The 23,933-nt window shown below is 48.8% G+C and overlaps 1 protein-coding gene across 1 annotated transcript in view; it reads left to right on the top strand.

Moving 5' to 3' along the window:
- The window catches only part of SPAG17 (sperm associated antigen 17), a 1,802,643-nt gene that overhangs the window by 630,445 nt on the left and 1,148,265 nt on the right, over positions 1-23,933 (top strand). Inside the window, exon 8 of the mRNA XM_085620708.1 lies at positions 4,496-4,674. Coding sequence (XP_085476834.1) covers positions 4,496-4,674 — 179 coding nt within the window. The remainder of the gene's footprint in view (positions 1-4,495; positions 4,675-23,933) is intronic.

The following is a 23,933-nucleotide window of genomic DNA, read 5'->3' as shown; positions in this document are numbered from 1 at the left end:
CTTCCCTCGACCTGAGAAGGTTTATCAATCCAGGGTGAATCAGGTGAAGGGCTTAGGGGAGATAAGTTAGGGGACAGGCTAAGACCTAAGGATTCGCGCCTCTCGTTGTTAATCTTAGAGACTACTTGTATCATATAGTTTTCTATTGAGTTACCTCCCGCCGCTAAATTCTTTTTAGGCATTCTTCTTGAACTAGTAATAATAACCAAATAACAACAGTGTTATAATGGATGACGGTATATCCAAGAAGTAGAAACAAGTATGAATAGTCTTACTGCAAACCACGCAAAACGAAGACAGTAAGGGCTGAGTAGCGTGTCCAGTCCAGTCTCGGCCTGTCTCGGACTGTCTAAGACTGTCCGCCCTTTGTCCGGGCTTCGTCCGGCGTCCCGCACACGCGTCCCGCTATGCGTCAGGGGCACGATTTTATAGGAGGAGCAGGGGGCGGGAAGAGACTCCAGGTGCGCTGCGTTGATCCTGCGCGGAACCCTGGGTCTCGCAGTCCCGGCCCCTGTTGAAAGCGCCTCACACTCTCCTCGGCCACGGTAAAATGACCAAAGCTCCACTCCACCACTTCTGTAGGCAAACGAACAGGGTGTTAAGGTCAAAGTCACGAACTCTGCACACAGCTGCGAGCGGCTCCCCAGATGAGATGATGTGGTGGAATCAGTGGATGACCGAAGGTGAGATGATGTGGTTGAACCAGTGGATGACCAAAGGTGAGATGATGTGGTGGAACCTGAGGATAACTGAAGGTGAGATGATAAGGAGAGACCAGTAGATGCCTGAAGGTGAGAAGATGCGGAGAGATCATTGGATGACTGAATATGAGATGATGTAGTGGAACCAGTAGATGACTGAAGATGAGATGATGTGGTGGAACTAAAGGTGATATGATGTGGTGTAACCTTTAGATGACTGAAGGTGAAATGATGTGGTGGAACCTGTGGATCATGGAAGGTGAGATGATACGGAGAGACCAATAGATGACTGAAGGTGAGAGGATGCGGAGAGACCACTGGATGACTGAATATGAGATGATGTAGTGGAACCACTGGATGACTGAAGGTGAGATGATGTGGTGGAACTGAAGGTGAGAAGAGGTGGTGGAACCTTTGGATGACTGAAGGTGAGATGATGTGTTGGAACCAGTGGATTGCTGACAGTGAAATGATTGGGTGGAAACAGTCGATTGAAGGTGCAATGATGTGCTGGAACCAGCGGATGACGGGAGGTGAAATGATGTGGTGAAACCAGTGAATGTTTGCAGTTGAGATTATGTGGTGGAGCCAGTGGATGATTGAAGGTGAGATGATACGGAGAGACCAGTGGATGACTGAAGATGGGATGATAGGGTGGAACTAGTGGATGAGTGCATGTGAGATAATGTGGTAGAACCAGTGGATGAATGAAGATGAGATGATGTGGTGGAACCTGTGAATCACTTAAGGTGAGAGTATGTGTTGGAAACAGTGGATTGAAGGTGAAATGATTTGTTGGATCCAGTGGTATTTGCAGGTGAGATTATGTGGTGGAACCCGTGGATTACTGAAGGTGAGTTTATGTGGTGGTACCTAATGTTTGCAGGTGATATGATGTGGTAGGACTGCAAGATGTTTGCAGTTGAGATGATGCGTTGGGGCTAGTGGAAGTTCGAAGGTAAGTTTATGTTGTGAGGCTTCATGCTTGAAAGTGAGATAATGCGATGCAAACAGTGTTTGTTTGCAGGTGAAATGACATGCTAGAGCCAGGGAATGTTTTCAAGTGGGATAATGTGGTGGGACCAGTGGATGTTTGCAGCTGAATGACGTGCAGGTGAGATCATGCTCAAAGAGTAGTGAACATTTGTAGGATAGATGATAAGGTGGGGCTAGAGGATGTGTGCAGGAGATGATGTATGAGACTTTATATTTGCAGGTGATATGATGTTGTAGTCCCACGCAGTTTTTACAGGAGAGAAATGATCTGATAGTAGCAGTGGATGTTTGCAGTTGAGATGATGTGGTGGAACCAGCGAATGATTAAAGGGGAGATTATGTGGGGGGCCTGGTGTTTGCTGGGGAGATGATGTGGATGTTTTCAGGTGTGATGATGCTAGCAGATATTTGACAGTAGATGAAGTGGTGGGATTGGATGTTTGAAGATGTTATCTTGTGGTAGGGCCAGTGGATGTTTGCAGGTGAAATGATGCAGCGAGATTGGATGGATGCTTGAAGGTGAGATGATGTTGTGTGACCAGTGGAAGTTTGCATTTGATAGGATGTGCGGTGACTGGTGGATGCTTGACAGTAAATAATGTGATGGGATTGTAATATAATTGTGCTCAATCTATGAGGTTTGCAGGAGAGATGGTGTGGTGGGAAGGGTGGATGTTTGTAGGTGAAATAATGTGTGGTGTTGCAGGGATTTTGCAAAATTACAGAACTGTGCTTGGGACCATAGAACCTTTGTAAGCCGGGACTGAGTTACCCTACCGCCTTAGTACTCATTAGCCCAGGATCGACTAGTCATAGTGTCTCACTTGCCCTTCTACTCACTCACAGAGGAACAAGTGATTAGACACCCCAGAGCACAGCACTCCCAACCCTTCCAGGAATCGCGGTGACATGCACACCCTCTAACTCTCACACTCGTACTTGTCCATAATAAGATGTGATAGAGACAGAAGAAAGGTATACAATATTTATTTTAACTATTGGGTTCTAGTATGCAGTATACGTGCCACAATAAGTAAGAAGATGCCTAACACAAATACGGTCAGCTATTAAATAATCCGTAAATCTTAAAAGGAGCGGTCATTATACAAGAGAGAGTAAACTAACCGCCCCCTCTTCTACAGAAGCAAAGTGATTATATGTCAATTGATCTTGGGGTGTTTGCAGCGGATCCCATACCTTAGTATGCACAGATGAAGGTTCTATATCTCAGGTGCAGTCACAATCTCATCTGTGTATTTGCCTGTCTGTGCAACAAAGAGTATGTGTTCCCAAACAACAGCTGCATGTGTGTGTTTTGTCTATGTGCTAGAGCACATAGAATAACAAGTGACAAAGTTGTTTGACCTTGTCTACAGTGTTCAGATTAAATCCCAGTAAAATGAAGAACACAAAAATAGCAGTAAATTCTGTGTGAAGGTACAGAGTGACACAAAGCAAAATACGTGTGTATAGCAACGTGTGCAAAGCACAGTAAAGACTGCAGTGTGCTCATACTAGCATAGGGAAAACAGCAATGGGCCTGCACGGGACATGTGACAGTGGGACCTGATCCCCCATGACGGTCAGACGCAGGTAGGTCCTGCGTTTCATAGGACTGCATTTGATGTTTTTCTTTTGCCTCATTGCAACTACTCTGAACGTCACTTCTGGGGCTGATAGACCCCCTCCTTCAGGAGGTATACATCCATTCCTTTTTAATTTTTTCACTTTCACACAGGACTACCACATGGGTCCAGACTGTTGGGGACGGGAACTTTTAGACACATTCCCACACCGTCCCCACGAGAGTAGATGAGGGTCTTCTGGTCCTGATGAAATGCCAAGACCCTTTAGACGACACAGGCAGGAAACATGTTGACCACTTTCACATCACACACATTATCTTAAGCTCAAGTGGGTATCATTTCCACTCTTCAGCTACGACTCTTCAGTCATTTGTTTTTACTTTTAGCATAGGAACCCAGCTAATAAAATATTCTGTGGGATTCCGATAGCTATTTTTAATCCACAGGCACCTACTCCCCATCTCAACTCACTACACATACACCTCACTACTACTTTGTGGCTTCACATCAGCAAAAAGAGAAGATCTACGGCAAAGAGCCCCCTTGCCGGGCCTGTTGGGCTTTGCAGCACCGGGCCAACGAGGAGCTGTCCGATGATGAAGCATGACACCCTTTGGGGTGTGGGAGGCCTCTTGATCCGAATTGGAGCTATTCTACTTCTATCTTCCCTTCTCCTTTCCCTTGCTAGCACCTGGTATCCCTCCTTTTTCCTTCCTTCCCTCCCTCCCCTTAGGAACTGAATACTCTTGCTTTTGCCATAGTGACACGGGGCTCGTATGCTGGACCTACCAAGCCCCAGTACCTCCTTCTTTGATGAATACAGTGGGACCTGTGTCATGGTCCAGACACAACTTGAGAAAGTGTTGTGAGTGAAAAGAGGCGTGAGGATGAATGGTTTTTAAGGATTGGCTCCATGAGAGTCTCTGAAGTGAGGGCAAAGTTGAGCTTTATTATTAATCTCAACTGTATACATTTCCTCATCACTGAGGAATATAAGGATGTGTCTAACTTGCTGGGATTGAAACCTGTGAGCTTGTGGTCTCTGGGTGAGCGATCACCCACCCATCACTCAACCCTCTTACCTGCTCTCGTCTCAGTGTAGGTATCCACTCCACCAGGTGTAGTGTAGCTGCTTTGCTCTTATAGTAAATTCATCCATCATAACTTATCTACACCTGCACGTTTTTGACCCTAAAATAAAATCTTTTCCAGTTTTAGTAGACGAAAAGTTGAAGAAGAACGCCGCCAAACCCCTCGAGACATTTTGGAAGTATTTGGAGCCCATCCTGAACAGTGGAAAGCCTGGATCTAAACTCTTCGACATTGCCCGGTTGCAGTACCTCGTGAAAGAAGAGCTTTTTCCACAAAACTGGAACAACTCGGAAATGATGGTCAGTAGCAAGAGCTTCTCACTCAGTCTCTTGTGGTCTCTTATTGACTTCTTGTGACTCTGTCTGTGTCTGTGGTTTAGCCCAGGCATTTAGAGAGTATCCCCTGCTTAGTTTGACTTTTCTAGCCTCAAAAAGGGAAGGTGTCAACCTCGGTTTCTTTGCTGTGATTTCACCAGTACTACAGTGGCTGTTCAAGTGAGTCTGCAGCCTTCTGCCAGCTACCCCCCTTTGAAATGTCAAGGCTTATTCAGTGCATGTAAATGTAATTAGGATTCTCTGGCCTCCACTATCTCAAGCATGTCATCTCGGTGCATTTACCCCTTGGTTGACAGTGCTTTGATAATCTGCTTTCTTACAGTGCTGCATGATGGGACATCACTGTTTCTCTGGACCATTTTCCTTGTCTGAATCCCTGTGTCCTCTCCTGATACCGATCATATGTCTTTGTAAACACTTAAAATGTCTCACCTCAATTTAAAGTCCTCATAACAATCACTTCTTCCTGCTTCGGTACTCTGCTGATGGTGGGTGCACTGCTGGTGGTGAGTACACTGCTGATGCTGGGTACACTGCTGGTGGATAGGTACTCTGCTGGTGGTTGATAGGTACTCTGCTGGTGGTTGATAGGTGCACTGCTGGTGGTGGGTACACTGCTGATGGTGGGTACTCTGCTGATGGTGGGTACACTGCTGGTGGTGGGTACACTGCTGATGTTGGGTACACTGCTGATGCTAAGGTACACTGCTGGTGGATAGGTACACCGCTGGTGGTGGGTACTCTGCTGGTGGTGGATAGGTGCACTGCTTATGAAGGTTACACTGCTGGTGGTGGATAGGTGCTCTGCTGGTGGTGGGTTCACTGCTGGTGGTGGGTACACTGCTGGTGGTGGGTACACTGCTGGTGGTGGGTAAACTGCGGATGGTGGATAGGTACCCTGCTGGTGGTGGGTAAAGTGCTGGTGGTGGGTACACTGCGGATGGTGGATAGGTGCACTGCTGATGGTGGGTACACTGCAAGTGGTGGGTACACTGCTAGTGGTGGGTGCACTGCTAGTGGTGGGTACACTGCTAGTGGTGGGTGCACTGCTGGTGGTGGGTGCACTGCTGGTGGTGGGTGCACTGCTTTTGGTGGGTACCCTGCTGGTGGTGGGTACACTGCTGGTGGTCGGTGCACTGCTGATGGTGGGTATCCTGCTGGTGGTGGGTAGTGCTGGTGGTGTGTACCCTGCTGGTGGGGTGTACAGTGCTGGTGGTGGGTAGTGCTGTTGGTGGGTACAGTGCTGATGGTGGGTACACTGCTGGTGGTGTGTACCATGCTGATGGTGGGTACAGTGCTGGTGGTGGGTAGTGATGGTGGTGGGTGCACTGCTGGTGGTGGGTACCCTGCTGGTGGTGGGTACACTGCTGGTGGTCGGTGCACTGCTGATGGTGGGTACCCTGCTGGTGGTGGGTAGTGCTGGTGGTGTGTACCCTGCTGGTGGGGTGTACAGTGCTGGTGGTGGGTAGTGCTGTTGGTGGGTACAGTGCTGATGGTGGATACACTGCTGGTGGTGTGTACCATGCTGATGGTGGGTACAGTGCTGGTGGTGGGTAGTGATGGTGGTGGGTAGTGATGGTGGTGGGTACACTGCTGATGGTGGGTACACTGATGGTGATGGTTACAGTGATGGTGGTGGATAGGTACACTGCTGATGGTGGTTACACTGCTGATTGTCGATAGGTACACTGCTGGTGGTGGGTACAGTGCTGGTGGTGGATACAGTGCTGCTGGTGGGTACACTGCTGGTGGTGGGTACAGTGCTGGTGGTGGATACAGTGCTGCTGGTGGGTACACTGCTGATGGTGGGTACACTAATGGTGATGGGTAAACTGATGGTGATGGTTACACTGCTGGTGGTGGATAGGTACACTGCTGAAGGTGGGTACACAGCTGGTGGTGGATAGGTACACTGCCGATGGTGGGTACAGTGCTGATGGTCGATAGGTACACTACTGATGGTGGGTACAGTGCTGATGGTGGGTAAACTGATGGTGGTGGGTACACTACGGGTGGTGGGTACAGTGCTGGTAGTGGGTAGTGATGGTGGTGGGTACACTGCTGATGGTGGGTACACTGCTGGTGGTGGATAGGTACGCTGCTGATGGTGGGTACACTGCTGGTGGTCGATAGGTATACTGCTGATGGTGGGTACAGTGCTGGTGGTGGGTACAGTGCTGGTAGTGGGTAGTGATGGTGGTGGGTACACTGCTGGTGGTGGATAGGTAAGCTGCTGATGGTGGGTACACTGCTGGTGGTGGATAGGTACGCTGCTGATGGTGGGTACACTGCTGGTGGTGGATAGGTACGCTGCTGATGGTGGTTACACTGCTGGTGGTGGATAGGTACACTGCTGATGGTGGGTACAGTGCTGGTGGTGGGTACAGTGCTGCTGATGGTGGGTACGCTGATGGTGGGTACACTGATGGTGATAGGTACACTGATGGTGATAGGTACACTGATGGTGATATGTACACTGATGGTGATGGGTAAACTGATGGTGGTGGGTACAGTGCTGGTAGTGGGTATACTGCTGGTGGTGGATGGATTTGTGCAGAGTTCTGGACCAGAGAAGTTCTTGAATGTCCAGTCAGTTATCTGTGTCGATGACCAATGATGTTAGTTATTGCACAGGTGTTGAACTGGAATCACCCAAATTAAATTCATAAATCTGCATGATTCTGGCTGCCTCCAATTAATTACTTTTTGACTGATGTACAGCCGTTGTCTTCTTTGGTTGCCATCGGGACTTTGAATTGTTGGAAACTACTTTCTTGTCCTCATGATGTTCCCTCATAGAAATTATAAGACGAGCAAAGACTGTTCTTAGACCCTTCTCATTTATAATGTCTTTTAATTGGATTCAATGAGATATGAGATTTGTATATATGAGTCCCGTGATATTTTGAATTTAGTTTGTTTGTGTGATTTATGATTTTATATTGTTGTGACTTCTTCCCAATCATGAGTATGATATGTGTAACCGTCAATAAATGTTTACTATTTTGTAAGCTGGAGAATCAATTTTTGAGCTGCATTCTTCATTTATGACTTGTTTGTAAAACTGTGCTCCTTTTGAAGCAATATTTGGTGTAATTTGGAAATTCCCATGCCCCCTTTGGGATTATAGGGTTACCCTAATTTGGGGGTGCGTTTATGAACTGGTATCCTATGAAACCTGCAGTGATGTCCAACTACAGAAACTTTAATAGGAAGTTGAAGCAGAAGGTGAGCTGCATTTTAAACTAGTTGAAAAGGAAGAAGCTTAGAAACTGGAAGCCACAACAACAGAGCATTATGGAATCAAGTTGCTTGTCAACAAGAGCCTGAAGATTATCGGTGTGAGTCAGGCAGACAAGGAAGAAGAGGATTAAAAAAAGCTTCAGGTAGGAAAGGCAAGTAGCAGAAACCTGGTACACTTGAGGTTTAAACAATAGTTTGTCATCAAAGCAGGCACCCAAGTATTTAACTATTAAAGAGTGAATTGGCCCAAAGCACTGTGAACAAGAAGCTGAGCAGACAGAAGATGGGTGTCGCAAACCTGCCACCTCTGTTCTGTCTCTATTCTGTCTCAGGGGATTGTGGCCCCTTGAGGCATTGGTGCCAGCTCAGTGTTCCCATCGGGCCTCAGTGTAAGCTGTGTATCAACACATGCAAGACTAGTTGAAGGATCTAAAGAGACTGAGCGGAGGAGCCACATAAATGCTGAAAAGTGTTGGACTGAAGGAAGAGCCCCGAGTCACTCTGAAGATCAGCTTAGTAGTGGAGGAGTGACTTTGGTTAGAAATAAAGTAGGAAACCCAGCTCAGAGCTATTCCTCATAGCCCAGTCGCATGCCGCTTCTCTTGAAGTACCACGAGGGATACTGTGTGGAAGGCGGTGAAGAGATCAGGCACGGTCCCTCTCCTGTGTCTCTCCGATTCAAAATCATACACGGGGCAACCACAGTTCCACAGAAAGTTCAAAACCCTACTTAAGATGAAAGAAAACATCTGGGTATTGACTCCTCTCTAAGCCCCCTTGGTATTTCTTGGTAACAAGAAGATATGTCAATAGTGGCCTAGGTTGGCCATGTCCAGGTTAGGCTTCTTCAGCAAAGGAATCCTAAAGGCCTTTGTCCAGACTGGAGGGAAAAGAGGCGAAGTAAACAAAGAAATGACTAAGTTGTGTTCCACTGGTGCCACAACAGTGGCTACCTGTTGTAGGATACAAGCCAGACAGGGGGTATCAAGAGATACCAATTTAACCCCTTTTATTAAATGACAGAGTGCTAAACTCTGTTAATAATGCCTTGAAGCCAATAGCCGTTCAAGCGACTGCTGTAAACGATCGGAAGAGCTAGAAGCACCACTCAACTCTAAAGAGTCCCTAACAGAGAGGAGTTTGTTCATAAAGAAGACAGACAGAGACACAAAGAAAGAAAATGAAGGAGAAGTGATCTTCAGGGCATTCATACTTACTTACTCACTTGTGCCTACTACCCCTCCTGGAGTGTAGGACATCAACCAGGACTCTCCAGCCACCTCTGTCCTGGGCTTTTCTTTCAATCTGACTCCGGGAGTAATCCATCATCTTGCAGTCAGCCTGGAGGCCTTGGCGCTAGGTGTTTGTTTGCCTTCCTCTTTTGCTATTCCCGTGAGGGTTCTAGGTCAGAGCTTGCCTTGTGGTGTTTGATACGGGCTTGTGGAGGGTGTGACCTATCCAGGCCCAGCGTCTTTTCAGTATTAATTCATGAGCAGGGAGTTGTAAAGCCTGCTGAGATAGGTCGTTGTTGCTGATGGTGTTTGGTCAGCAGATTTGGAGGATTTTCCTCAGATGCGTGCCGATTACTTTTTTGGTGGTCACTGTTGCCCTCCAAGTTTCTGCTTCATATAGAGCGACTGATTTTGCGTTGGTGTTAAAGAGCCTGATCTTGGTTTGTGGCATTAGGTCTTTGGAGCTCCAGTTCTAGTTTAGCTGAATGAAGGCAGCCCTTTCTTTGCCGGCTCTTGACTTGACGTTGGTGTCTGTACCGCCCTGCTTGTCTAAGACACTGCCCAGGTAGGTGAAGGCCTCCACCTCTTCCAGTGCATCGCCTGCAGTAGTGCTGGCATATTAGCCTTCAGCATCTTGGTTTTTTCCCTTGTGGATGTCGAGGCCATGTTGTGCTGATGTGGCTGCCACATTTTTGGTCTTCTCTTGCATCTGAAGATGGGTATGGGAGAGTTAGGCCAGGTCATTTACAAAGTCCAGGTCGTCGAGCTGTGTCCAAGATGTCCATTGGATCCCATTCTTTCTCCTTGCTGAAGATGTCTTTATGATCCAGTCTATGGACAACAGGAATAGAAAAGGCAGGAGTAAACAACCCTGGCGGACTCCAGTCCTCAGTTGGAAGGCTTCCATGAGTTGTCCTCAAGAGACAAACTTTCAGGTCATTCCCTCGTAAGAGTTCCTGATGACTCTTATGAGTTTATCTGGCTCACCGTAGTGGCGGAGAAGTTTCCAATGGGCCTCTCTGTCAACACTGTTGAATGCCTTCTCATAGTAAATGAAGATGACATAGAGGGGTGAGTTCCATTCCATCGACTGTTCAATGATGATGCGCATTGTTACCATCTGGTCTGTGCAGGATCTATCTTTGCAAGAGCCAGCCTGCTGGTCTTGCAACTGAGCGTCGACTTGTTCCTTCATTCTGTGTTGGATGACTCTGTTGAACCCTTTGCCTGCAGTTGATATAATACTTATCCCTCTGTCGTTTTTGCAGTTAGTCAGATCTCTTTTCTTGGGGATCTTGATAACATATCCCTCCTTCCAGTCTGATGGCACCTTTTCCTCTTCTCAGATCCTTCTAAACATGGGGTAGATTATGTCTAATGATGTTTCAATGTCTGCCTTCAGTGCCTCAGCAGGAATGCTGTCAGGTCCTGCTGCCTTCCCATTTCTCAGGTGTTTGATGGCTTGCCCTGTTTCATCCTTGGTTGATCTGCTGCAGCCGACTGGCTATATGACTGGTGGAGACTGCGACACAAGCTGGTTCAGCAGTTTTGAAAGTGTGCTCCACCAGTCTTCGTTGTTGGCCTTCATTACCCATGACTGACTTCCCACATTTGTCTTTAACAGGTCTTTCTGCTTTGCTGTTTCTTCGGAGAGTTTCCTTATTACGTCGTTGAGTTATTCCAAGTTTCCATGGCGTGCTGCTTCCTGGGCTTCGGTGGCAAGACCATCAATGAATTTCCGCATGTCTGCTCTTTAGCTTCTCTATGCTTCCTTGTTGGTGTTGGTATATTTACCTTGAGCTTTCGCCTTTTCAGCTCATGTTCCACTGGTGTTGATGGCTGCTTTTTTTTCCTTTCTCTCTTTGATTTTACGAAGAGTCTCAGTGGAAATCAATTCTTTATGCTGGTGTTTGTTGGAACCCAGTATCTCCTGGCAAGTTGATGTCACTGCTTCTTTGATCTTCTCCCACTGACTTTCTACTGGGTCTCTTTCATCCTCTAGTTCTTGCAGGACTTGAAACTTGTTACTGAGGGTGACAGAGTATTCACTCCGTTTCTGGTCATGTTTGAGGAGGGTGGTGTTAAATCACTGGCGTTGTTTTTTTGGTTCTATCCATGCTTTAGCCAGGCCACAACAAGGTGATGGTCTGACGCCATGTCTGCTCTTCACTCTCACATCCTGCAGGGACTAGCAGAACATCTTGGCAATACAGACATGGTTGATCTGATTCTCTGTTAAATGGTCTGGTGACACCCATAGAGTATTCTGTTGTGTGAGAATACACTGCCACCTATCACCAGACAGTTCAGGGCACAGAGCTCTGGAAGCCTTTCACCAAGTTCATTCATGACACCGAGGCCATGGTTGCCTGTGACTTCTTCGTACCCAGTGTTGTCGCTTCCAATCTTGGCATTGATGTCCCCCATCAGTATGGTGATGTCTCTCTAAAGTCATTTCTCCACGATGGACTGAAGAATGTTGTAAAACTGTTCTTTTTCCTCTTCTTTGTTGTCATTTGTAGGTACCCAGCACTGGATAACATAGATGTTGATCCTCTTTATCTTTGTGCAGAAGGTCGTTGTGATGTCTGGGACCGTGGGCTTCCCATCCAATTAGAGCTCTGTGGGCTACTGGCATTAGCATCAGTGCTAGTCCTTAAGTCTGTGGGGTGGCGTTCTCTTCCTCATGTCCAGAATACAGCAGTGTTTCTCCTTGAACCAGTTTTTCTGTTAGGACTGTGTCCATCTGGTCTCACCGATGCCAAGCAGGGCAAGGTTGTATTTTTTCATCTTGGCTGCCACTTGGGCTGTCCTCTAGATGGTTCTCATGTTCCATGTCCCAATGGTGATGCTCTTAGTTGACAGAAGGTGCATCAGCGTTGTGGCTTTCTAGGATCTCTGGCGTTCACTATAAGGCGTGTAAGACTTGGCCTTTTGGGCTAAAGTTCCCTAAAACTTTTGCTTTCCCCCTAGACTTTTTTCCTGACATAGAGTTGCCAATTTAGATGCTTTGGGTACTTTGCCACTGCTGATCAGTGTCAAAGTACAAGTGTTCCCTGTGTAAAGTGTAATGGTAATTGGTTAGCCATGATTGGTATTTTTGCCTTACTAGTAAAGTCCCTATTGATGTGCACTGTGTGTGCCAGGGCTAGTAATACAAAGGCGTGCGGAGAAGGGAACTCAGGCCTGCAGTGTAGGGCCTGCACACAGTGTGCTAAGTTAGCATGTTGTCCTGACAAGTGCAACGACTTGTCAGGCCTTACTTTCCCTTTTGCATACACATTGGGCACCCCTGTGGTAGGTCCCGGATAACCCCGGTGCAGGGTGCAGTGTGCAGTGTAGGTAAAAGGCAGGACATATACTGAGGTGTGTGCTATGTCCTGACAGTGAAAAACACTCCATTTTATTTTTACTGGTGAAAGGCCATCCTGCCCATAGGACAGAATGGGGGAGGCTGGGTATTGTGTTTGTTAGCCTAGTTTCCTATAAGTTTATAATGGAGAGGGGAAGTTTAGTATGTATGAACTCAGTGTCATAAACATATCTTTCTATGAAAGTGGTTTTGTAACTGTGTGTTCAGAAACCACTCTTTTAGAAAGAGGCTGAGTTTTGTGCTTTAAGCATTTTTGTGTGTATCTGCTGAATATGGATTCTCTGTTTGGATCTGAGAGGAGCTGGGGGAGGTCTTGACACAAGGGAGGGGTTGAGATGGCGCCAGGCTGACCTGCATCTGGAGAGGAGGTGAGTAGAAGCCCCGGGAGGTGACGAGGCCTGGGTTGCTGCTATAAACCAATTGACCCGTCTCCTGCTCAGTGATTAAGGAACCAGACCCCCAGTGTCAAAGGGAGAAAGGTGACACTGGGAGGGAGACACCCAGAACTGATTTAGGCAGGGGTCAGGGACCCCTGCGCACAACGAACTTCAAAGACATTTAGGGGTATAACTAGGAGAGCAGAGACCCCTGAACGTTGGAATAGAAATGGATTGGGGCTGAAAAGGCTTGGACCCATTTCGTGGTCAAGAGGAACCTCTGCTAAGGAAGGAACAACCGAAGAGACTGCTGGGAAGGACCAACGCTTGCTTAGTGATCTGGGGCTGGTCTGCAGTTTGCTGTTCTAACCAAGGAGGAGACTGTTGGGACTGTGCTTGGAGTGCTGGTTCCCCCTGCTTGACGCAGACTGTGCTTTGTGCTGTGTCTTGTAACCCAAGGGCCCGTGGTGAGCTGACTCCCTGTTTGGAAACACAGGAATATAAAAGTTTCTGGAGAAGTTTCAAGCGACGTGATGGGATTGTGTTGTGGCAGCTTGAGACCCTCAGAAGGTGTGCCCTGTGATCTTGGACATACGAATGAGGAGTGAGACTCGGATGCGCTGGGTGCATGTTGTGGTGCACAGGAGGAGCGGGTGAAGAACGCCCAACCAACGTGTGCTTTGAAGCTGGAGTGAGTCTCGGATGTGCAGGGTGTGTGTCGTGGTGCACCGCTGGCGTTAGTGAATAGCGCCTGGTCAGCGTGTGCACCGAAGCTGAAGTGAGACTCGTACACGCAGGGTGCGTGTCGTGGTGCACTGCAGGTGCTGGTGAAGAGCGCCTGGCCGGCATGTGCATCGGTGGTGGAGTGAGTCTTGGACGCGCAGGGTGCGTTGCGTGGTGCGTAGGACGCATTGGTATGGAGCGCCTGATCAATGTTTGCATCGGAAGTGGAGTGAGTCTCGGATGCGCAGGGTGAGTGTCGGGGTGCACCGGAGTCATTGGAGAAGGGTGCCTGGTCGGCTTGTGCACCGCAGGAGAAGTGAGGCTCGGACACTGTGAGCGTGTCGTGGTGCGGCCGAAGGCGTTGGTGAAGAGCGCCTGGATATCGGGGCACCAGAGTTGGAGTAAGTCTCAGTAAAGCAGCATGTGTGCTTTGGTGCAACCTGGGACTGTGGAAGTGATCAGCTGATCATCGTGTGCACCGGAAGACAGTGAGTCTACAACGCGGTGTGCGTGACTTGGTGCCAAATGAGACCGCAGGAAGGAGTGCCTGGAGAGCGTGCACTCGGAGTCGACGAGGAGTCCCATCAGCGTTGTGTGTGGCTTCGTGCCAGAGGAGACCTGGTGGGTGCTGTGGTGAACTTGCACCTTTAGTAGAGTAAAGTAATCTCGGGGGTGTGGGGTACGTGTGCCCCGCAGCCGCCTCAGACCTTCCCAACAGTCGCGGCCCAGACCGGCATCCCTGGAGGAGCTGAGCTGCCCGGCCGAGCCACAGAGGCCCATTGAGAAAGTTCTGCACAGAACGCCCAGTTCATGGGAGGAGGAGAGGAGAGTGGAGTCGCTCCCCCAGGTAACGTGGATCACTACCTGGGCGGGGTGCGGGCTCATAGGGACACTCTCTCTGCCTCTCAGTCCTTCTAATGACGTGAGCCTGTGCTTCGGCTTAGATTGGGGCTCGTACTGACGAAAGAAGTGGGAGTACTGTGGCCCGAGTAAGAAGCTGTACTTTGCGTCATCGTTGATACGTGCAGGCGGCAACTGTTATTGAAGAGGCTGATTGTCGCAATACACATTGCCAATATTGCTGCTAACGAACTGCCGGACTGTCTTATGACACCTGACATTATTTTTGCATAACGAAGTACACGATTATAGTGCTACGCATTGCATTATTTCTTCCTTTGCTAAGTACATGATTGTAGCGGCCTGCATTGCATTATTTCTTCATCGCTAAGTACATGATTGTAGCAACCCGTATTGCAATTATTTCTTCATTGCAAAGTACGTGATTGGGGTGTGACGCATTGCGTTATTCCTTCATTGCGCATTACAGGATTGTAGCGGTACGCATTGCATTATTTCTCCCATTGCAAGGTACCGCGGTTTATCGTTATGCATTGTATTATTTCTTCTTTGGCCGGCACAGGATTGTATCGTTAAGTAGTGCACTATTGTTTGTCCATTGAAACATGTGTGATTCGAACATTATGACCAACATAGCATTTGGAAAGTGGTGGTTGGGATTTGAACCTACCAGCCAGCCGGAACGAATATTACCCTTTATTCTATGTTGGCTTTTGTATCATGTGGTCTGATCGTATATCTTTTTGTCTAAAGTTTATACTCGTTTTAACCAAACTCGTGTGGAGTCCATTTGTGGTGTCACCAGTGGGTTGCTGTGAGTGTGGTTGCACATACTGTACACTCGTGCCTTGGAGATAAGCCTGGCTGCTCGTGCCAAGCTACTAAGGGATTGAGCAGGGCTATTTCAAACGGTGTTCTTTCTTGGCCTAACATTCAGTGAGGAGCCCCGGGTCTCGCACTTGGTGACAGTAGTGCGGGACTGGGACTCTGGCTTCCAACAAGGCGTCATAGCTCTCTGTGAAGGAGATTCCTTTCTCCCGAAGGGCGGGATGTCTTTTGGTTTACTTTTCTGTAGCTATGATTTTTTTACATGGTGGGTTAGCTAGCTTCACTCATAACCTTCCTATTTTTGCAGCTGGGCTTTGGACTGGTCATGGCTGACTTCTGGGCTCTCATAGGGTGGCCCATCCTCAAAATGGGCACTTTGGATGTGGTTTGCATTCAAACGTACTAGCAACCTCAGAAATATGCTTGTACATACACGCCCAGTCCCTTCAAAAGACTCCAAGAAAGCCCTAAGGGGATTACCACCGGTCACGGGGCATTACCTCTGCGGGTCATGTTTAGTGTGCACCCTCACGCAAGCCACCAAGGAGACTGACCTGGGACTAACCCGTCCATGGGAACAGAGTAACCAAGAATCACAGAGATAGAGGGTTCAGTGGAACTCCTCCTAGTCCCTTTGAAATAGATATTTTAAACAATGAAGGAGTTGTTCTCAGCTAAAGAAATTAGCCAATACTACAAATGAAGTGAAAAGAAGAATATATTTATAAAAGAACCCTCACTCACCAACCTAGTTGGTGACATGCTTCATCATAGGGTTCCCACCCGAGCAGCCGAATGCCACCCGGGAATGCCATGCCGCTGTAACCAGGCATGACGCCTAGTTGCAGCGGAGCGGGATTTCTGTGAAAAGAGTGAAAGGGAGTGAAAATGTGGATTGAAAATGTCTTTAATGTTTCCTAAATTTTATAATGGAACAATAAGGCAAGATTAAAAACAATGGGGGACGTTATATGGGGTTACATTGGCCCGTGACATCCAAACAGTGTGTGCAGTAATGTGAATCGCGGTCTACATGTTTCAGCCTCAATGTGCCAATTTAGCGAGGCTTTCTTCAGGACCAAGGGTGGCACAAGGGGTATGCACACGCTAAGGTGCACCCATCTCTGTGTCACTATAGCACCGCAAACTTACGGTTATCCTTTTAGCATTCTGTGAAAGGCAAAGGAAAAATATGTAAAACAAATCATAAAGTATAATCTGTAACTGCCGTTTACATAAATGGATTCTGTCCAAAACAAACGTCTTTTCATTTGTGCCGTCAGACGTGCAATTGGCTGTCCTAACTAGGGTGGTGGGTGAGCGTATAATGCATCCATACTGTTCACCTATAATAGTGTACCACAAATTAGTGGTTTTATCAATTGCTACGAGGTGTCACAAACATCCGGACCCCGTACCATGTCTTACCCACACAGGCATTCTGATGTGTGAGTGCCAACAAGCTCGTACTTCAGTGACCTCACATTTTTCAGGAGAATGCGTGGAATAAAAATGTTGCAAGCACTCGTATCAGTAGTACAGAGACAAACATACAGAGGGGGGGCACTCGTATCAGTAGTACAGAGACAAACATACAGGGGGGGCACTCGTATCAGTACTACAGAGACAAACATACAGACGGGGGCACTCGTATCAGTAGTACAGCGACAAACATACAGAGGAGGGGGGCCCTCATATCAGTAGTACAGAGACAAACATACAGAGGGGGGCACTCGTATCAGTAGTACAGAGACAAACATACAGAGGGGGGCACTCGTATCAGTACTACAGAGACAAACATATAGAGGGGGCACTCGTATCAGTAGTACAAAGACAAACATACAGGGGGGGCACTCGTATCAGTAGTACAGAGACAAACATACAGAAGGGGGCACTCGTATCAGTAGTACAAAGACAAACATACAGGGGGGGGGCACTTGTATCAGTAGTACAGAGACAAACCTACAAGGGGTGGGCTCGTATCAGTAGTACAGAGACAAACATACAGAAGGGGGGGCACTCGTATCAGTAGTACAGAGACAAACATACAGGGGGGCACTCGTATCAGTAGTACAGAGACAAACATACAGGGGGGGCACTCATATCAGTAGTACAGAGACAAACATACAGGGGGGTCACTCGTATCAGTAGTACAGAGACAAACATACAGGGGGCACTCGTATCAGGAGTGCACAGACAAACATACAGAAGGGGGGGCACTCGTATCAGTAGTACAGAGACAAACATACAGAGGGGGTCACTCGTATCAGTAGTACACAGACAAACATACAGAGGGGGGGCACTCGTATCAGTAGTACAGAGACAAACATACAGAGGGGGGGCACTCGTATCAGTAGTACAGAGACAAACATACAGGGGGGGCACTCGTATCAGTAGTACAGAGACAAACATACAGAGGGGGGGCACTCGTATCAGTAGTACAGAGTCAAACATACAGGGGGGGGCCCTCATATCAGTAGTACACAGACAAACATACAGGGGGGGCACTCATATCAGTAGTACAGAGACAAACATACAGGGGGGGCACTCATATCAGTAGTACAGAGACAAACATACAGGGGGGGGGCACTCGTATCAGTAGTACACAGACAAACATACAGAGGGGGGGCACTCGTATCAGTACAGAGACAAACCTACAGGGGGGGCACTCGTATCAGTAGTACAGAGACAAACATACAGAGGGGGGGCACTCGTATCAGTAGTACAGAGACAAACAGACAGGGGGGGCACTCGTATCAGTAGTACAGAGACAAACGTACAGGGGGGGGCACTCGTATCAGTAGTACAGAGACAAACATACAGAAGGGGGCACTCGCATCAGTAGTACACTGACAAAAATACAGGGGGGGCACTCGTATCAGTAGTACAGAGACAAACATACAGGGGGGGAGGCTCGTATCAGTAGTACAGAGACAAACCTACAGGGGGGGAGGCTCGTATCAGTAGTACAGAGACAAGCCTACAGGGGGGGCACTCGTATCAGTAGTACAGAGACAAACCTACAGGGTGGGGCACTCGTATCAGTAGTACAGAGACAAACCTACAGGGGGGGAGGCTCGTATCAGTAGTACAGAGACAAGCCTACAGGGGGGGCACTCGTATCAGTAGTACAGAGACAAACCTACCGGGTGGGGCACTCGTATCAGTAGTACAGAGACAAACATACAGAGGGGGGCACTCGTATCAGTACTACAGAGACAAACATACAGAGGGGGGCCACTCGTATCAGTAGTACAGAGACAAACATACAGAGGGGGGCACTCGTATCAGTAGTACAGAGACAAACATACAGGGGGGGCACTCATATCAGTAGTACACAGACAAACATACAGGGGCAGTCGTATCAGTAGTACAGAGACAAACATACAGGGAGGGGGCACTCGTATCAGTAGTACAGAGACAAACATACAGGGGGCACTCGTATCAGTAGTACACAAACAAACATACTGAGGGGGCATTCGTATCAGTAGTACACAGACAAACATACAGGGGGGGCATTCGTATCAGTAGTACACAGACAAACATACAGAGGGGGGGCACTCGTATCAGTAGTACAGAGTCAAACATACAGGGGGGGGCCCTCATATCAGTAGTACAGAGACAAACATACAGGGGGGCACTCGTATCAGTAGTACAGAGACAAACATACAGGGGGGGCACTCATATCAGTAGTACAGAGACAAACATACAGGGGGGGCACTCGTATCAGTAGTACAGAGACAAACATACGGGGGGCACTCGTATCAGTAGTACAGAGACAAACATACAGGGGGGGCACTCATATCAGTAGTACAGAGACAAACATACAGGGGGGGCACTCATATCAGTAGTACACAGACAAACATACAGGGGCATTCGTATCAGTAGTACACAGACAAACATACTGAGGGGGCACTCGTATCAGTAGTACACAGACAAACATACAGGGGGGGCATTCGTATCAGTAGTACAGAGACAAACATACAGAGGGGGGGCACTCGTATCAGTAGTACAGAGACAAACATACAGGGGGGGCATTCGTATCAGTAGTACACAGACAAACATACAGAGGGGGGGCACTCGTATCAGTAGTACACAGACAAACATACTGAGGGGGCACTCATATCAGTAGTACAGAGACAAACATACAGGGGGGGCATTCGTATCAGTAGTACACAGACAAACATACAGAGGGGGGGCACTCGTATCAGTAGTACAGAGTCAAACATACAGGGGGGGGCACTCGTATCAGTAGTACAGAGACAAACATACATAGGGGGAGCACTCGTATCAGTAGTACACAGACAAACATACAGAGGGGGGGCACTCGTATCAGTAGTACAGAGTCAAACATACAGAGGGGGGGTCACTCGTATCAGTAGTACAGAGACAAACATACAGGGAGGGGGCACTCGTATCAGTAGTACACAGACAAACATACTGAGGGGGCACTCGTATCAGTAGTACACAGACAAACATACTGAGGGGGGGCACTCGTATCAGTAGTACACAGACAAACATACAGAGGGGGGCACTCGTATCAGTAGTGCACAGACAAACATACATAGGGGGAGCACTCGTATCAGTAGTACACAGACAAACATACAGAGGGGGGGCACTCGTATCAGTAGTACAGAGACAAACATACAGAGGGGGTCACTCGTATCAGTAGTTCACAGACAAACATACAGAGGGGGGGATGGCCATGGCTTACTTATGGCGCTATACTGTACTATGGATCCCGTTGGGGCTGTAGGCTAAAGTCAAAGCCTACAAGGAAGTTTAAGAAAAAATAGTTTAGGGCAGCAGGAGGGCGCAAGGAAGTGAAGTACTCCTGACTGACGGTATGAACCATACCATACTTGAACCCGCCTCACGCACCTATGGCACTGCATGCCCATCCAATCACAGTGGCCATCCTGAAACCCTGGCCAGCACACGGCCTCCCGGAGCCACCCAGGGCATCCCCAAACAGCCCACAAGATAGTGGCACAACCTAGCGCAGAACTTCACCAATAATTGTCTTTGCAACATCCTTTTTAACCCTTAATTCATTTCTTTTTATGAATCCACCTGGCGAACGGGGGGGGGGCAGGGACTGTATTCTTTGCACACACTCTCCGCCCCCACCATCCCAGCTCCCCCCGCCATGCCTCATGCCCTCCCCATAGGAAGGTGACCAGCCGCTCTGCACCCCTGCGCAAACAACCTCCGTCCGTCGGGTCGGAGACACGGCCCACTCCACGCAAACCCGCCTCCCCCGCATCTCTCCCCGTGCAACCTCCCACCGTGCCTCGTCACTGGTATCCCGGGTCAAAGACGCATCAAACAACGGCTGGGGCAACAAAACACCCCACCCCGCCTCAGCTGAATAACGGCGGCACCCTATATACCACCGCTCTACTGCAAGCCGCCCGTGCCTCATCTGTGCCTCCCACCTCAAGGCGCCACCGAGTTCATGCTCTGCCAGCATGAAGGACGGCCGACCCTCCCGTAGGTCTGCCCCGGCCTGCGTGAACCACAACTGGGCTGCCCCTGCCATCAACCCCACCGATTCCCCGCATCTCCCGTGGCAGACAGAGCCCCCATGCCCCCGGGACCGACCTGAAGGTGTCACCGTTGAGCACACCCCCCACCCAACACCATGCACTGCCAACAGGCACTGAAACTTCCCACCTGGCACACCATCCCTCCCACGGCCCATGGCTCACCTAGCCCACCCCAACCCCCGCCCCTCACCTCACACAATGCAGCAGCACCTCTCTTCTCCTCTTCTTCTCCTTACAAATTTCCCAGGAGAAAGAGGACCTTGTGCCCAGTGCCCACCTTTAAATACCCCTGCCTCCTGTAATGTTGCTGGGTACCCCCAATGATATGCTGGAGGCAGGACTGGTGTGTAAGTACCTTTATTGCAGCATTAGGTAGCACACATCCGAGAGAGCGCCGGGCAACAGGCTCCGATCGCTTCTCACGCGTCGCGCTGACTCGCGCATGTGCAGTTGCGTCCAATATGGCTGCTACGCGCATTTCCGCCGTTACGTAGTGCGCGTCAACTATACTGCGACACTACATATCTCCCCCTTTTATACCACACCAGACACCTACACTCTGCTTCACTTTGACTCGCACTCCATCCCTGCATCCGCAAAAGCAAAACTGGAGTTCACACTTTCTCCTACATCACACCCAAGACATGGAATGCCCTCCCTCAATACATCAGAGCCTCCCCTTCACTTATTGAGTTCCACAAGAAGCTGAAGTCTTGGCTCTTCGTACGAGCACCTCAAGCACCTCACACCTACACACCTGGATACCCTCTCGGTGATTAGTGCGCTTTACAAATTAACATAACATATAACTCGTTCATTGAGATCAGACTGGGTGAACCCCACTAGTAATCGGATCTGTAACCTTCAGGTTAACAAACATGCCCACACCTGACATTTGGCGCCCTTAGCTACCTCACCGACTAACCCAGAGGCACGTTGTCTTGTATAAGGAAGTTGTGTCTACTCTGAGATGAGCCACACTCCAGAACCTTTTATGGCTAATCACGCTTCAAGGTCTGTTCACCCTGTCCTGCCTAGTGACAGCTCTTGCAACTAGAACTCCACAAAAACTCCGATTTAGCTACAGATACATTCTCCCCCCCCCCCCTCCCCCTTTCTAATTCTTCACTCACTTTGTAATGCTCGAGGTTTGCTCCTTCGCACCCCCTGGAACTCTCTTGAAAGGATTTGGAAGTCCGGGCATTTCAAGAAGCATATTCAAAGCTATCGTAAAAGGTAAAGATGTCAGGTGTATTTTTGCACAAAAATGCCCTCTTCGGGTGAAGTGGCGTCTTTTGTACAGTTCGCATTTAGTTGTGGAGGGCAATGTCTACTTGAGTGAACTTTCTGTCACTCCAACAGCACTTAATAGCAGGTCTTAACCGATTTCTAAGCACTCCCGCTGCTGTAGATATGGCCCCCTGAAACAACGCGAGATTAACTTTTATTCCCAGGATCAGAGATGTGGCTAACGAAGGGAAGCGGAGAGCCACCGCCGTAGCCACCAGACCACAGCTGAACTCAAGTGTTTGTGAGGTCTGTAGCGTCGCGCGGAAAGCGCAACGGGAAACTAGAACAAGTCACCCTGAAGATTAGACTGCGGTGAGTGGTGAAGGAGACGCTTCTAAACCCTCACCAAATCAGGTCTGGAGTTTCCGAGGTAAGGCAGTTGTACTAGGGTGTCACACAGTGGCAGTGCCCAAAAAATAGCCTTTAGGTGTCTGGGGACCGGTACTTGTCGGTAATTTGATTTGGCCTGCAAATATTAAGAAAAAAAACAAGCATATCCATCCTTTCTTCCTTCATCGAGAGCATTGCTTCAGTCCCGTTCTTACAGCCAATGCATTCTGGGAGTGGTAGTCTTTATTCGCTTCCATTAACCAATCGGACCAGATTGAAATCGCTTGGAAAATGAAAGTCCGGCCTGGAAATCATGTGCCCCAGCAGGCAGAGAACAGTCCAAAGAGCCCACTCTGAACGTGATCCCACTCACGGTCTGAGGAAACGTCTACAAACACAGCGTTTGCTTTTAGGTGATTCTAAAAAGCACCCGCTGTGTTTGGCGCTGCATTTCTTTTGTTGTCCAGTGTGTGGCTGCAGGGCATATTGTGTGCTTTGTTTAAAGCATTCATGTTAATTGCAGCTCGTCACGCTCTGCAATTAACACGAATACTTAAACAGAGGCACACAATGAGCCCCACCGCCGCACTCAAAACAAAAGGAATTTAGCAAAATGCCTCTCCCTCAGCATGTGAGAAACGGCCGTTTTTCGCGCTGCTTCGGTGGCGCGAATGGTCTCGGAATGTGTGTGCGCGCCACACACACAACAGTGCGCGCTCGGGTGCACTGAGGTGCGCGGGCGCCCAGGCGCGCAGCTTCGTGGGAACACTGCACACAACACAATGTACCTGACTGGGTGGTTAGTCCATTTCATAGTCTCTAAACTTGGACGGTCTCACCACCGCTCGCCCAACCCGGGTGTGTCTTACCGGGGTAGTATGTCCTTCTTGACCTCCTTCTGCGACAAGGCTTCCCCTTCTTCCTTCCGGAGTGCCATGACCTTCTCTCTCTCCATTCTCACCCCCTTCCCGGGTCCTTTCCTCCGTGGCCGGTCCTTCGTGTACCTTTCTCTCACAGTTTTGCTCTTCATGAATGGTCTCTCCGCACTCTCCCTTTGGAGCTCCTGCTTCCCTTGTCACCTCTTCTGGTGGTGTTGCCCCTTCCATGTCCTCCCGGGGCCATTGTAAGATTTTGTTGCATTTGGCCATACGGTCTTGGGACCACACGTTTCCATCGCTGAGCAACGCTGCTCGGCCATACACTTCTTCCACTCTTAGGGGTGGGGAGTATTTGCTTTCTCCCTTTCGTTTTAGAACAGCCAGCTTCACTCTGACCCACTCCCCTTTTTCTAACGCTGTCTCCTTCACCTTTTTGTTGCGGTTGTAGTATTCAGTGTAAATATGCTGTGCCTTCTCCAGATTGTGTTGTACCACCGCTGGAGACCACTTGCTGGTGATGGTTTTCTCTTTCCAAGCAA

The sequence above is a fragment of the Triturus cristatus genome, chromosome 8 (assembly GCF_964204655.1).
Source record: "Triturus cristatus chromosome 8, aTriCri1.1, whole genome shotgun sequence".
Taxonomy (NCBI): Eukaryota; Metazoa; Chordata; class Amphibia; order Caudata; family Salamandridae; genus Triturus; species Triturus cristatus.
Note: the sequence above shows the minus strand (reverse complement) of the source record. Positions and strands in the feature narration are given on the sequence as shown.